This window comes from Zosterops lateralis (genome assembly GCF_965231275.1).
Source record: "Zosterops lateralis genome assembly, chromosome: 5".
In the NCBI taxonomy this organism is placed as follows: Eukaryota; Metazoa; Chordata; class Aves; order Passeriformes; family Zosteropidae; genus Zosterops; species Zosterops lateralis.
Genome location: NC_139766.1, coordinates 71829711 through 71844688, shown reverse-complemented (window position 1 = coordinate 71844688; position 14978 = coordinate 71829711). Strand labels below are relative to the sequence as shown.

General features: G+C 44.7%; 1 protein-coding gene across 1 annotated transcript; it reads left to right on the top strand.

Moving 5' to 3' along the window:
- Positions 1–289: 289 nt before the first annotated feature.
- Positions 290–13961, top strand: PPEF2 (protein phosphatase with EF-hand domain 2; the record flags this gene model as incomplete). The annotated part of the gene is given in 16 exon segments (XM_083862183.1): positions 290–350; positions 3547–3674; positions 4204–4261; positions 4755–4930; positions 5921–6035; positions 7220–7266; positions 7658–7862; positions 7865–7944; positions 8029–8178; positions 8856–9191; positions 9930–10115; positions 10798–10940; positions 11455–11561; positions 12492–12655; positions 13203–13290; positions 13519–13961. Coding segments are annotated over 16 exon segments (2226 nt in total). The 3' UTR covers positions 13701–13961.
- Positions 13962–14978: the final 1017 nt, after the last annotated feature.

Below are 14978 nucleotides of genomic sequence, written 5' to 3'. Positions count from 1 at the left end.
AATGATTTCTGTTTATAAAGCTCACTTGAAATGTGAAGCAGTGAGACAGAAATCCTCATCTGATTGTCTGGGAGTAGCTGGAGAACCCTGGTAATGGAAAATGTACTTGGACACAAGAGAGGCCATCTGATCGTTGATATTAAGTGTTAATATATTTAATTGTAGATTCTTGGCACTGTGGGACATGTTGCAGCTGTTTTGATTCTGACCAAATGGTCTTCCCTGCATCTCCCTTGTGGTTTTGGTAACACTGGGCCAGTCTGCAACGTTGGAGCATTGGTTGGAGAACATGGGATCTGGTAGTTCTGTAAATGTCAAGTACAAGTACTCCCTCCAGAAGTCTGAAAATGGTGAGTGATTCTTAGAAAAGTGATCTTTTCCTGTTTTCTCCTTCATGTACTGTTGGGAGGTTGCATTGAATGTGTTTCTCCTCTGGGTTACCTGGTTTTCTTATAGCATTGAAATGAGGTTTTGTCTTTCAGTATCCTGTGACAAGCGTTCTCAGGTGTCAGGCAGAAGACAACAGGCTTGAGGAAATAACATCTATTTAGATGAGGAGTAAGTTAAAATCCACCCAAACCTAACCAGAAATGAAGCAACAGTTAGAACCAAGAGCTGCTGGATTATTGCAGGTTAATACCACTTGCTGGGTAATGCAGGTGTTTTGTCTGCTGACAGTGAGACAGATGTCACCCTGCTACTTCCTCTGGATTGTTTTCCAAGGCTCTTACTGGCACAGGACTAGTTAAGCAGAAGCGTTAGCAAAGCCAAAATAAATCTGGTTACAAAGAAGGTGAGATGGTGTGGCTATGAAAAGCTGGAAAACAAAAAGTGTGCATTTTGTCTAATTATGTCAGCACAGTGTTATTAATCTCTGCTAATAATCTAAACTTGTTTATGGCTCTCAAAGCTGTGGTGATTTATTTTTATGAGGCCCTGTGTAATTGTATCAATTTTGTGGATGGGTGCCTGTGTCTGCTGTGGAACAAAGGGAGTTGATGAGGGAGGCCTTAGATATAAGGAAGAGTTAAAAAGTAAATAAATGGCCTTTTTTGTTGTTGTTTGAATCATGCAGTCACAAACATTGGCAGAATAGCAGGATGGGGCAAACTGTTTGCAAGTGCTTGGAAAAGAAAATAAGAATTGAAAGTGGGGATAAGGTTGCGAGTCAGACTTTTGTTTGTAACTGTCCACTGTTGAAAACCCTTTTAAATTAAGTTAGACTTACCTGTCACCCATAGCACCAGAGGTCCATGGACTTTCCCAACAAGTTCAGGGTTATTTTAAGATGATGAAGTGTAACACAACACTAGTTACTTATTTTAACCCGTGTATTACATCTGATACCTCAGCAACAGTTTCCCACAGCAGTGAGGCCTCCCTGAATTTCTAGCTTTTGGTTCTCAACACCCTTCAGATTGGCCATCTGCAGCAGGGCAGCTGCTTAGGACTTTCTGCCCAAATGCAGTGTGCCAGATGTCATCCCTGTCCCACTATCCAAGGTCTGAGGGCTGTTTTCAATGGAAAATATAGGAGCAGGGCTGTTCAACTGGCCCTGCCTTGGAGTGAAGTCTGGTGTGAGTGCTGCCACTTTGGTGTATTTTCGGCAGCTTATATAATATATGGTTTGGATCATCATAAAATCTGACTAAGTCTTTATCTTCTTTGTTGATTTTTTTTTTTTTTCCAAACTGGTACAAACACTTCCAGGTATAACTCATCCAGATAAGCTACAAAATTAGAATACCTGGCTTTTCAGTTGCAGAGTCAGTCTGTGTAAAAGCAGAGTAAAAACCAGTGCCTTGCCTATCTGGGGCTTAAATGCTGTGGATGGTGGTATTTATGTTAACTGTGCACTTGATAACGTGCCTTTAGTAGGTTTAATTTTTACTGTTTCAAAGATTCTTGTTTTCATTGGTATGCGTGGAGTCATCACAAGGAATTTTTTCACAGCCCAGCAGATTAGTAAGCATTTTCTTAGCAAGAGAGAAGGCAAAGAATACAAAAGTTATTCCTGATTTAAGGCTTGCCAAATCTTACTTTCTTGCCCACAACTTCAGTGTGTCTCAGCTCCCTGCTGAACAGCAGCTGTAGATCTTCCTTTTTTGTGCTCTACAATTCCCAGTCATGAAAGAGAATCATAATTTATAAGGATTACTATTTTCAGTATATGATCCATTGAGATCCCTTCTTTAGGGAAAGGTTGCTGTTTCCTGCTGAGGTACCTGGAGGGCCATTTGTTGTGTAATTAATGCAAGCTGAATTAATGTGATCCTTTTGTCTCTTGCCAGTGTATAGCAGCCTTTGGGTAGAGGTGAGGGATTTTCCTCTTTTTAATGAAGATTTTCCCACACACCTGCCATTGCTCTTCCTGCTTTGGTGAATGTGGCAAGCAAATATACCTTCTGCAGGCCTAGTTCCCTACCTCTGTTGTTTCCCCTGGATTTTGAAGGCAGCCTATGGATACAGCAGTCATCCCTTTCCCCCCTCAGCTAAAGATGATAGAGAAGCAGTGTTAGAAGATGCTTTAAGTATAGGGCTCATGGGTGGGGTTCCAGAAAGGAGCAGAGGAAGGGACGCAATGTAATCCAAAGACAGTAACAAGTAACAGATCTGGGATCAAGGCCAGCTAAGGAGGATGAGAGTTCCTAGAGGTACGTAAAGTTCTGTGGCGGAATTTGAAAAAGGAAATGTGAATGTACTTCATTTGAAATATGCACACACCCCATCTGAAATAATCTTTGAAGGGGACACACTGGAACTGAGAGAATACAGAGGCTGTGTTCTAAAGATCAAAGAGCAGATAGCCATAATTTGGTGGGAAGCACCTGGTGTCAGCGCTGGCTGTGACTTGAACCTCAAACACCTGGAAATTCTGGCATCTTGTTCATTCTGTGTCATTAAATGACAAAAGTTCTACTTCCCTTTATTCACTGTGGGTGTAGTTTTGTCTTTATTTTATGGTAAGGTAATGGTATGTTGATATTTATGCTACAATAGAGTCCTTCTGAAGTTCTTCCGCAACTGCAAAAGCTGAGGTATTTGTCTGGCATACAGAGAGGCAGAAAATTCCCATATTTTTAAGGCTCTAGAAGGAGCCTTGGTGTCTTACCTTCCCCCAACTCTTTGTGTGGGCTTAGTTAAATTTCTGGTTTCCTGAAGCCCCAGCACCTAGAGATAGTAAGATGGACATAAAAATTATCAAGGTAGGTAGAAACGGAGGATATTGTCTAATAATACTGAAAAACTTGTTAGGGCTTTTAGACCCTAATAATTTGTTGTTAACGCTGGTACTGAGGAACCAGCAGCAATGGTTGGAAGTGCTTCACAGGTCTCTGGTCAGGCAGGGTCAGGTCAACCTCTTGCAAAAAAGAAGGCAAAAAGAAGAGGTTTTTTTTCCTTTAGGCACAAGAATACAATTCCTGGAAACTTCTTCCTGAGAAGGAAAGGTTCTTTTCCACGTTCAGGTGTGGGGAAGGAGCCACTGCAGGTACCTCAGCTGCAGGCAGTGCTGCTCAGCAGCTTGGTTCTGTTCTTGTCCCCCAGCTTTCAAGGCAGCTGTGTTGATCCAGCAGTGGTACCGGCGCCACGTGGCTCGGCTGGAAATGCGCCGCCGCTGCACCTGGAGAATCTTCCAATCCATCGAGTATGCCTGTGAGCAGGATCAGATCCAGGTATGGGGCCAAGGAAAAGAGCAGGTAGGAAAACACATAGGAAAGTGGTTTCTGTGCCAGACTCTGGCTCTCTGGCTGCTAGCTGGTAACCCTCTAAGTGCTTCAGTGAACTGGTTTCCTGCCCCTTTTTAACCTGTTGATTCCCTGTCTGCTTGTGTTGCATAAAACACAAAGTAATGAGCCTCAAAAGCGAGCTGTTTAACAGAGCTTTTCTGGAGCCTGAACACAATAGGCAAGTCTATTTGGTTTGTTACATTTTAAGTTGGATTAAAATTCTCTTACATGGCTGCTTTGCTCTCAGGGAGAGGAAGGGCTCATAGCATACATCTGCCTGTGGCTGAAGGTAAAGCCACTGTTTTGACTTCATCTCAAGATAGTCAAAACTTAAATTGGTACAATGAGAGTTGCTGTACATACCAGACAGCATGAGAAGGGCAGAGGTAATACTTCCAGAAAGAAGATTGTGATAGGTTGCTACTCTGTTGAATTTCATTCTGGGGTGAATGATGGGCTCTCTCTCTTCCTGCAGCTTCACAACTTCTTCAGTTACCTCATGGACCAGTTCACACCAAGCAGCAGCAAAGAGAGTAAGTTTGTGTGCTGTTTGTAGATGTGGTACCAGCAGCTCCAAAGGCTGCACCCTGTATTATCCATTGCCCAGTGCTGGGCAATCTTCTGGATGGTATATGTGGCCAAGAGTTTCAAGAGTGATGGCATCAGGAATAGAGAGTGAATTACCTGGATACTATGAGCTGTGCAAGGGATGTGGGACAATTTCTGCTCTTAGGAGCTGGAAGAAAGCATAAAAGCTCAGTATGTTTTCACAGAAGGGTGCACACTGCACCGTGGAGATTTGTCTCTGCAGCCTTTCCCCCACAGCAAGTTTTGTAGCAGTGCCGAGCAGTACCCAGCATCCATGGCTGTGATTGCTCCTGAGTGCCAGCCTAACCAAACAGCTCTTCTGTGGCAAATTACTAGAATGGCACCTGGAGCCAATTAACTCTTTTTTTTTTTTTTTCCTTTCTTTTTTTTTTTTTCTTTTTTCTTTTTTTTTTTTTTTCCCACTAATCTGCTATCCAGGGGATTTTATCAGTCGCATGTTCATAAGTGGGGAAAGTTACAAAGAGGCAGAGCTGGAAAAATACTGTGACTATGAATCTATAGAGGTGCCAGACTCCTACACCGGACCCCGTCTCTCTTTCCCACTCCTCCCTGACCATGCCACAGCCTTGCTGGAAGCTTTCCAACAGAAACAAGTAAGGATCCCCAAAAGGTACTGCACTTTCCCCTTCTCTGAACAGGGCTGTAGGATCGATAATTTGGTCTTAGTTGTCTTGCCAAGCTCAGTTGACTGGAGTATAACAAGGTGGCTGGCTGTTAAACAAAATGAGGTGGGAAACTATATGCTATTTCCTAATGCCATAGAAATATTCTTTCTGAAAATATACTCCTGATGAAATGGAACACTTTACGTAGGAGTGTACCAATATTAACCTAAAATTTATTTTTAAAGGGGAAAATCAGCAACAGCTCATGTTGAAGCTTTTCATAATTTTTTGTTCAAATTTCTCAATTTGTAAATAAGTATAGGATGGCCCAGAATGAAAAAGCCAATTACAATGTTTTGTGCTATGCAACTTGGACTCAGATTTAAAGTGTAAATTGTGAGTTTTTTGATGAGGAAGTTGAGTACCACTCCAGCACTAAGAAGACAAGCCTTCATACAACTGCAGTGTTCTGCTGATGTGCTGAACTGCAAAATAGGCCAAAACATCCCTTTTCCAAAGAGAATTTCTAAACCAAAGGTTTCTCATGTCCCAGCTGTATAAAATGCCTACACCCTGCCTTTGAGCATATCTATCACTGCAGGACATGTGGACACTCACAGACTGGTTCAGTGTGGAAAAGCTAGGAAAGATCTAGAAGAGCAATTTCTTACCTGTGATACTGGGCTGGATTTTCTGCTGCTCCTGAAGGTGGTGTGGCCTAGAGAGTAAAGCCTTGTCCACAAGGTGCTGGGGCTTTAGGGTTGCCTTGCCTCTCAGTGCTGAGGCTGCCTTGGGCAAGTGTCTGCCATTCCCCAATATTTTCCTCATCTTGTTTGTAAGCTTGTAGGTCAGCAGAAACTGCCATCCCAGGGAGAGTTTCTGTCATCCAGGCTGTCTTGGTGGAGTCTTTGCAGCCACAGTGGTGCTGCTCAGAGGCCTCTGATTTCCTGTTTTAATCCCTTCACTTTCTCCTAGTAGCAGCTCCATGCTCGCTATGTCTTAAACCTCCTGCATGAGACCAGGAAGCACCTCAAGCAGTTGCCAAACATCAGCCATGTCTCCACCTGCTACAGCGAGGAGGTCACCGTGTGTGGTGGGTGCCTTGCAGCCTCTGGGCTGGAATGGTCCTGTGGGAGGGTGGGGCAGAGAGAAAATGATAGTGAGAGCACAATGCCCCCCTCTGTATTGAACGGGGAACACAAATGCTCTCTATAAGCAAAGTGTGTGATGCCTTGAGAGGCAGCTGGGTCTCTCTGAAATACCCAGGTGGTCTTTTTTCTCTCACCCCAAACTCGGAGTTGCTTTACTAAACCACAGAAGCTACACCCACCTGAGGACTGGTCACAAAACTTGGTAGTGGTCTGACCTGTTCTGTGGTCTGGGACTATTTAAACAACAAAATCCTGGAGGTGTTCTGGGTAAGCACCAGCACAAGCATGCAGATCCAGAATGTTAATGCATCTTTGCATCCTATAAGTAAATTTGAGACAAAGCTTTTTAATTTTTTCCTATTCTGACTAATGTTAAAATGTTTTGATACTTCTGAAAAATACACAGCACAGACTTTTGCATGCAGTCAGCCTGTGGAAAACAAACCTCTCTTTCTAATATCATATTAAATTAAAATTAGATCGTTATTTTGAATGCAAAGCTTTCTCCCATATAATGACGATCTTGTGCCATGTTGTGCCCATCACAGCAAATAAATGAACAAAGCTTCTAAGTCAGTGTTCTGCAGATGATGTAGTGTTGTAGGACATGAAAGAAAGATGAGAGACTCTAAATATTTTAGAAGGTAAAGAGTATGGAAAAAAAGCCTTTATTATCTAATTCTTACTACCTTTTATAAGGTGTTCCAATACAGACTTAATGTGACTGGTGAATAGGAATGACACTTCTCTAATCCCATTGGTTAAACTAGAGAAACAGCAAAACACAACCTGGAGAAAGATTGTTTTGAGAAAGGGGAGTTGTTTGCCAAGATTGTTTTGAGAAGAAGCTTTCTTGAATTTTTTTTCCGTGGGAAAAAGTTAGCAGCTGCTAGGAGGCTAAAATCTCTCAGACCCAGAAATTTCAGGCCCACAGTGTAGGGTTTTTTTACTGTCCTCAGACTGCAGCTCAAACTGTGCATTGTGTCCTTTTCCAATAGGCTTGCACTTCCCAAAGTATTTCAGTGGTGAGTAGTTTATAAAGGACATAGTTCATAGGGAGCTATGTATTGGTGGTTTTTTAAGTTTAAGGTAAACATACTGTGACTTGTCTCTTTGTGCCTGTTAGGAGACTTGCATGGCCAGCTGGATGACTTGTTCCTCATCTTTTACAAGGTAGGCACTAAATTTGGAGAGGGATGCTGTCCAGGCTTTGCAATGTCCCATGGGTGATGTTGAGAAGTGTTTGCAAAATTGGGCCATTTGTGTGCAGTTCTTCAGGTCAATTTGGTTAGTTTTAAATGGCTTCACAAATCAGTAGCTTATTCCCTTGCTGACTTGGAAATCTGATATGCATGTCTGTTTTATTAGTCCCAATGGGTATTTTTCTAGTGCTAATACCAATGACAGCCCTTTGTGACTGCCAGTTTCACTGCCGGGGCACACAGGATAAAGATGAGCAAGGATCTGTTGTAACCTGGGACAGGACTATGCAGCTCAGGGGAGGGGATATGGACACCTTGGGGAGACCTCTCAGGTGACAGCCACCTGTTCCTTGCTTTTACAGAATGGCCTTCCTTCCCCTTCCAAGTCCTACGTGTTCAATGGGGACTTTGTAGACAGAGGCAAGCAGTCCCTTGAGATCCTTGTTATCCTCTTTACTTTCCTCCTGATCTATCCCAAGGAGGTTCATCTGAACCGTGGGAACCACGAGGACCACATGGTGAACTTACGGTACGGCTTCTGTGCGGGGCTGAGCACGATGCCGAGGGCCTTGTGCAAAATCCCACTGAGATTCCTTTCTCCTGTTCCTTTAGCTATGGTTTCACCAAGGAAGTGATGCAGAAATACAAGGTAGGCTTATCTTTGTGTCTGCTTTACCATGTGAGACATACATTTAGAAGACTTGATGCTTTATTTCTTTTTTGTTTCTCTCAGGTGCATGGGAAGAAAATCTTGAAGATGTTTCAGAACGTCTTCTGCTGGCTGCCCCTGGCCACCCTGATTGATCAGAAAGTCCTCATTATTCATGGGGGCATCTCTGACACCACTGACCTGGGCATGCTTGAGAAAATTCAAAGGGACAAAGTAGGTTTTATTTCCCAGTTATTGCAAGAGACAACAGTGTTGCTGATTTGTGGTGAGGAGCTCATTTCTACACGTCAGCTTAGCTGTTGACAAGACAAATTTAACAGATGGTCATGCTAGACAAACTTGTGTTTTAGGTATGAGCTTTGGTTTGTTAGTGTGTGTGCATGAGCTGTGAAGGGATGAAGCTCTGTAGACTTTTGAAATATGTGCTGGTGCTGATGTAAAAATACAGTGATGATGAGACATTGTCCCACAGTTCCTCAGCCTGTTTTTACCCCCTAGATTTCCAGAAGGATTTTGATAAATCATTTAACTTGTCTCTGCCTAACTCTCTAGTTGGGAAATACCACTTTCTTTCTCCAAACATAATGACAACTCTTGAATTAATTAACTCTTGCATTCTAGTCATTAATGCTTCCTTTGCTCTGCTGCATAGTTCTCTGTGCATGAAGACAATGAGGAAGAGTCAGATGTGATGGATGTGGGGCCCAGATGTAAATGCAGGATGGCTCGTCTGAGAGGATGGCACTAATAGTTCCCCACAGTCAAGCAGCAGCTGATGGCAGAAGGGAGTGGGGCTTGGGTCACTTGAAGTCTGCCAGTGGAAGATGTTAGAGTTGGAGATCTGGGTTTTCATGCTGTGTTATCAGTTCCATTTCTCTCGTATCTTTCAGTTTGTTTCTGTGTTAAGGCTGAAGAAAAGAAGGGAGTCAAGTAGAAAACCAGAAATACAGGCCATAAATGGGGAGAGGGAATCAGGCACTGATGCAGCAGGGAATGAGACAGCTCCCAGGTTATCTCTGCAGCCCCAGTCAGCCCAGGCTCCCAGGACAGCCAACAGGCTGGAGTTCTCCAGGTGGCTCCGGCAGACAGTGCAGGAACAAATTGACACGTGCCGCCGGCTGGTGGACATAAGCGAGTCAGAGCCAGAGGAGCTCACCTATTCCAGCATGGTCTCCTTGAAGGATGTGGATGAGTCGTGCTGGACTTGCCAGGAGGAGTGGAAGCAGGTGAGGAGTCTAAGCAGGGTCCTGAGCTGGGTGCACTGTGGGTGCCTCCTGCAGCAGTTGGTGCTTCAGTGGTGGGTGGCCAGGAGGGGCTGCTCTGTGAGGCCATGGAGATGTTTTGTTGGGTACCTTTGTTATCTCCTGGGAGGAGCAGCTGGGGACTTCCTTTCTTCGTTTTTCCAGCCTGAGAGTCTCTTATGTGTGCTCTGAAACCACAGTTACTTAGTTGACATTACATGTGACCTTGCAGTGCTGCACACCTTTTCACTATAGCGTTATATATTGAAGTCAAGGTTAAAGAGATTAAGCTTTAATCCAAACAGTGGTTACTGAGTCAGCACTTGTATTTCTGGAGGCTGCAGAATGCCCTGGCTAGAGAACAAAGGCGTTTAATACTAAGACTGCTAAAAGCCTCAGGATCTGCTGGTTGTTCTTGTCCTGGGACTTGTGTTTTGGGATGGAGGAAGACAGGCAAGGTTCTTGGACATCTTAAAGCTAGCAAAGGCAACACTTGTATCAGGCATGACTTATGCACATCCCTCTTTCCCCAGACACTTTGGATGTGCCTGTAGCTCCTGGCCAACAATATTGCCACTTCTAAGGTGGCCCAGATCTGTGACAGTCTTCAGCTGGAATGCAGGAAACATGTATCTTCCCCTGCACTATGGTTATAGCAGCCGTCTAGGGAGGAATTCAGAGACTGAGCTGTATTTGCTGAGTGAACTTTTCCAATCCTTTCAGATTTTAGATGTCCTCTGGAGCGACCCCATGCCTCAGGAGGGCTGCAGAGAAAACAAGGTGCGAGGTGGTGGCTGCTACTTTGGGCCTGATGTGACGGAGAAGTTCCTTGAGAAACACAGCTTGCAGTTCCTGATCCGCTCTCATGAGTGCAAGCAGGAGGGCTACGAGTTCTGTCACAACCGTAAGGTCAGCAGGGGGTGGTGTGAGGGATACTCGGGTTTCCATCCTGCCAGGGTGGGGTTTCCGAGGGGTGGCTTGTCTCAGTTATGCATTTCTTCCAGTGGGGCTTTAAGCACATAAAAAAATCCTTGAATAGGCTTACTGGGAGTTAACTGAAGTGTGTTTCCATCTGAAGTCTTAGTTCAGGGCAGTCTGGAGCCACCTGCTCTGCTGGGACATGGGTGTGCAGGCAAACCATGTCCTTGTGTGTGGTGTTTGAGGAAAGTTCTGAACCCACTTGTGCCATGGCCCCTACTTAGTGCAGCTGTCTCTGCAGATGAGCTACAAAAGTGTGTTACTGAGCTGCTGCAGCCAAATTCTGTTCTCAGAAGATTCACAGCCAGGTCAGTGGTTTTACCAGGGCACTCAGGCTCTGGAGAGTGGATTTGTTGGGAGAAAGAACAGGAAAATTGCAGAAGCCCAGCATGTGGCCAGATCCACAAATGACCAGTGCCACCCATGAGGAGCTCACACCTGCAAGGCTTCCAGCCCAGCTGCCACCTGACTCTCCCTCTTTTCCATAAAACATGGTGCTTTCACAGTCTGTGGACTCCGGAGGGGACTGGGGGTGTTGTTTACACATATTTATATATTACACGATCTAGGTATTGACTGCAAATGCCTCTTTTCTTTTTTTTTTGGGGATTAGGTGCTGACCATCTTTTCAGCCTCAAACTACTATGAGATTGGCAGCAACAGGGGAGCCTACGTGAAGCTGGGACCAGACCTCATCCCTCACTTTGTCCAGTACCAAGCAAACAAGACAGCCCATATGCTCACTATGACCCAAAGGCAAGGCTTTCCCGTTGCTCTGTATTTGCCAAGTCAAAATTCCCAAAGGGGAAACTTTGTGAGCTTTTAGAAAGTTTGACTCTGAATATGAACTTTCACAGCTTGATTTTCTAAAGAATAGCTCTAAAGGAAGGATCAAGCTTTGTACCTGAAGTTACTGAGGAAAGCTCAAGGGTTGAGAAGGAAATGTTAACAAAATTCCAAAGGGATTTTTCTAAAGGTTGCTGACTTTTCAGCTTTTCTTTTCTATACAAGGTTTTAACTTTTGACTTTTGCTTTGTTACTTCACAAATGAATGCAGGGACTGACTGATGGCATCAGCTGCAGGGAACTGTGCCCTGGACATGCAGTGCCTTGTCACAAACACTGAGATGGAGCTGTAGCTATGTAGAGCAGTTGTGTGAGGGTCTGGGAAATCCATGGACAAGCCAGGTAGAGCAGTGGGAGGGAAGGCACAGTTCTTGTGATTCATGGCAAGTCCTTAAAGTGCTTCTCTCTGTTCTGCATCCTCCAGAATCAGCAGAGTGGAGGAGTCAGCCTTTCGAGCCTTGCGGGAAAAACTCTTTGCTCACACTTCAGCCCTCATCAGTGCCTTCAAGACCTACGATGGGGACAATACAGGTAACTCAGAGCTGAGGGACGTGTGGGTTCATTGCCTGGTTGGATTGGGCTGAAGTGACTCAGTTTAGTTTGTGGCTGGTTGGGAGACTGCTCACTGACAGCTGTCACTAGCTGTTATGGGGAGACTGTATCAGGCCTTGCCAGAGGTCATTTGCTGTTACTCAGTCTCTGTGGATGCCTCTGAGTGAATGCCACCATAAAGTGGAGGTGCTGGAAAAGCAGGATGTCATTAGCCTAATGTGTAGTAATTGAGGCTGGTCCTAGAAGAACTCCTTGCAGCCGGAATAGTGATGAAGTATTGGAAAAGATGACCTGGAACATGTCTGTTGTGTCACTTGAAAAGAGTGGTCTCTAGAGTCCCTTCATCCCCAGAGTCTAAAATCACTGGGAAGAAGAAAGCGAGGGATGTCTTCCATGACAGTTGTCTCTGTCAGAGCCTTAAGGAAGGAGCTGAGAGTTCTTACTTCTCTGGCAGACAGCAGTGCTGTGTTGGTGTAGTGACCAAGAGGTGTTGGTGAGAACTGCCCATTGGTGGTCTGGGGGAGGAAAGGGATATGATGGCTGGCAGAACTGCTCATGGGGGAACTGCTTTCTTGCCTTCTTCCTGGGCAGCAAAACTCTTCATAGGAATCCAGCTCAGTTGTTACAGCAGCTGCTAAAATGGGCAGTGGGCTGCAAATTTCTAATGAAATAGCCTAAGTTAGTGACTTGCCTTTGTTCAAATGTTTACAGCCTCATAGCCTTGATTTGTTGCAATAATGCAAAGCTTTCTGAGGCTTGGGTGGGAAGTGTGCATGTGCCTGCACTGCAAAATAATGCTGTGCTGTCAGCAGCACCTAGACCACGTATGTGTCACAATCCAGGCTTTTTCTTTGCCTTTATGTGCTTTCCCCTACCTGTGTCCCAGAGGTGTCTCCCTTCTCCCTACAGGAAGGATCACGCTGAGCAACTGGGCGACAGCAGTGGAGTCGGTGCTGCGGCTGGGGCTGCCCTGGCGAATGTTGAGGCCACAGCTGGTGCGCAGCACCGAGGACGGAATGCTGCAGTACAAATCGTGGCTGGATGACCTGGCCATGGAGCAGAGGAGCCAAGAGGTAAGCACTCACTCTCTTTCATCAAAGCATGCTCTGAGCAGCTGCTCACCAGATCCCCAGCAAATCAATTGTGGTATGAAAGGACAGTGGATGGTTCATGCATGATCCAAAAGCACACTGAAGTTGATAGGAAGTCTTGCCTGAGCTCAAGTAGTCCTGAAGCACCCAGTCCATTTTACAAATAGATTATAGATGTGAAATCAAAATTTAGAGGTAGTTTTGGATGCAGGCTTGTGAGTAGAAAAACTGCATTCCACTCTCCAAGTAGCAGCTTCTTAATTATGTCCAGCAAATGCAGCTCCACAGTGCTTATAAAACGCAGCCTGGCTTGCTGTGAGCCCAGAAGAATGCTGTTGGGAAGGGACAAGCTGCTGATGGTCTGTTCTGTAGCTGCACAGAGGATCTAGTCATCATACACCTGGTTGATAAGGCACTGCTTGCAAGTTCTTGAAAGCAAAAAGTATTGTTATTTGTGGAGACATCTGCGGTAACAACTCAGAGAGAGCAGAGGTGTCAGAAGGATAAAAACTGTGATCATGTCTTTCAGCACATCCAGTCGAGCTTGCTGGAAGTCATTTATCGAAACAGATCCAACTTAGAGACCATATTCAGAATCATAGACAGAGACCATTCAGGTAAGCAGGTGTGCAGGGGGTGTTGATCATTGCCTTGTGTTCCCTTCTGCTTTGGAGCTTTCTTTAGTAGGTATAGAGGTGTTCTCGTTTAGGCTTAGGTCCTCCTCTTCCCTCCCAAGCTTCTGAAATGTCTGTTTGTATAATGCCTCTTTGCTGCTTTGAGTTGTTTTAGCCAGTGTTCTCCACATTAGGAGATGTAGCTGCAGCATATAAAATGCTCCTCCACAGGTCTCATCTCCTTTGAGGAATTCCAGCAAACCTGGAAGCTGTTCAGCTCCCACATGAACATTGAACTCACGGATGATGGCATTAATGACTTGGTTCGCAGCATCGATTTCAACAAGGATGGGAACATTGACTTCAACGAGTTCCTGGAAGCTTTCCGCCTCGTCAAACAGTGCCCGGCGTGAGACCCTGCCCGGGGCTGCCACGTCCCATGCCTTCATTCTTACAAAGCCAGGACCTAACCTGGAGTGTGCCTGCAGATGGCAAGCAGGGAAAGGGAAGGCAGGTGCCCAGAACAGAGCATCACTGTAGGTAGCAGCTGTGACCCATTTGGGGAAGGTGACAAGTGAAACAGATTAGCTGCACTTCAATTTGGACTGTTTTAAGTAGTTTCCTGCTCAAAGGGAAGATGCAAGTTGTCAATGTGAGGAAATGTTACAGGTGTATTCAAGAGCAGTAAAGTGGAAGTCAATGTATTACTTGTAGTTTTAAGGAGGTAGCATCTGCTTGATTGCAGTTTTCCTTTTAATAAACCATTTTTTATAGACTGCTGTTGCTTGGCTGTTCATTTCTTCTCTAGTTAATCCTGTGAGCAGCAGTGCTGTTCCAGTGATGATACCTACTTCCCTGCTGGTGTTCCTCTGCTGTGGTAAGCTTGTTCTGGAAGTTCGAAGCTACTAAGTACGTGCAGAAGAGCAGAATGTTGGAAAAAATACCTCAAATGTGCAACAGTGTCTCTAGCAGGGGGACTTGTTTAAGAAATCTCGAGATAATTTCATTCTCAAAGTCCAGGACAGTAGATTGAGTAGCTCCCTGCGAGGGAGCCTATGCTGCACATTCAAAATTATTTTCAAAGCATGGTAGGAGTGCAGCTTGTGAAGTGGGGTAGAGCATGAAGAGTTTGAAAAACAAGAAACAATGTGTTTCTCAAACACAAGCAGCACAGTCTGGCAGGGGCCCCATGGCAGAAAGACTTAAGACTGCTACCTAGCCCCCAAAAGAGAATTCTAGTCTCACTGAATTTCTTAGAGCCCAGTGCAGTTTATTAACTGGAACTATGCTTCTAAAAGGAAACTAATCCTGTTCCCCCTTAACTACAGTTCCACATATGCTTTTTCAATTGAAATGGAATCATGCTTCCACAAACACTCTCAAATGCACAATACAGTTCCCAGCACACTGCAGCTGTATTTCTGTTTTTCCATCCTTCAAATTTAATGAATGAAAATAATTTTGATGGCTAATGAACAAAATTATTTTGCCTCTTCCATGTTTGTTTCTGTTGTACAAACTCCTACTGCAGAGAACATTGGTTTTTTGTTTTAGTTATTTTCAGACTTTTGTACTGAGGGGAAAAGCAGGTCTCTCTCCATGGCATGGAGTGAGTAGGTACCTGCTCTGCAGCACTTGATACCAGGTAGGATCTAAGGGCCACACTTTTCATTTTGGTTCGGGACTGAGGC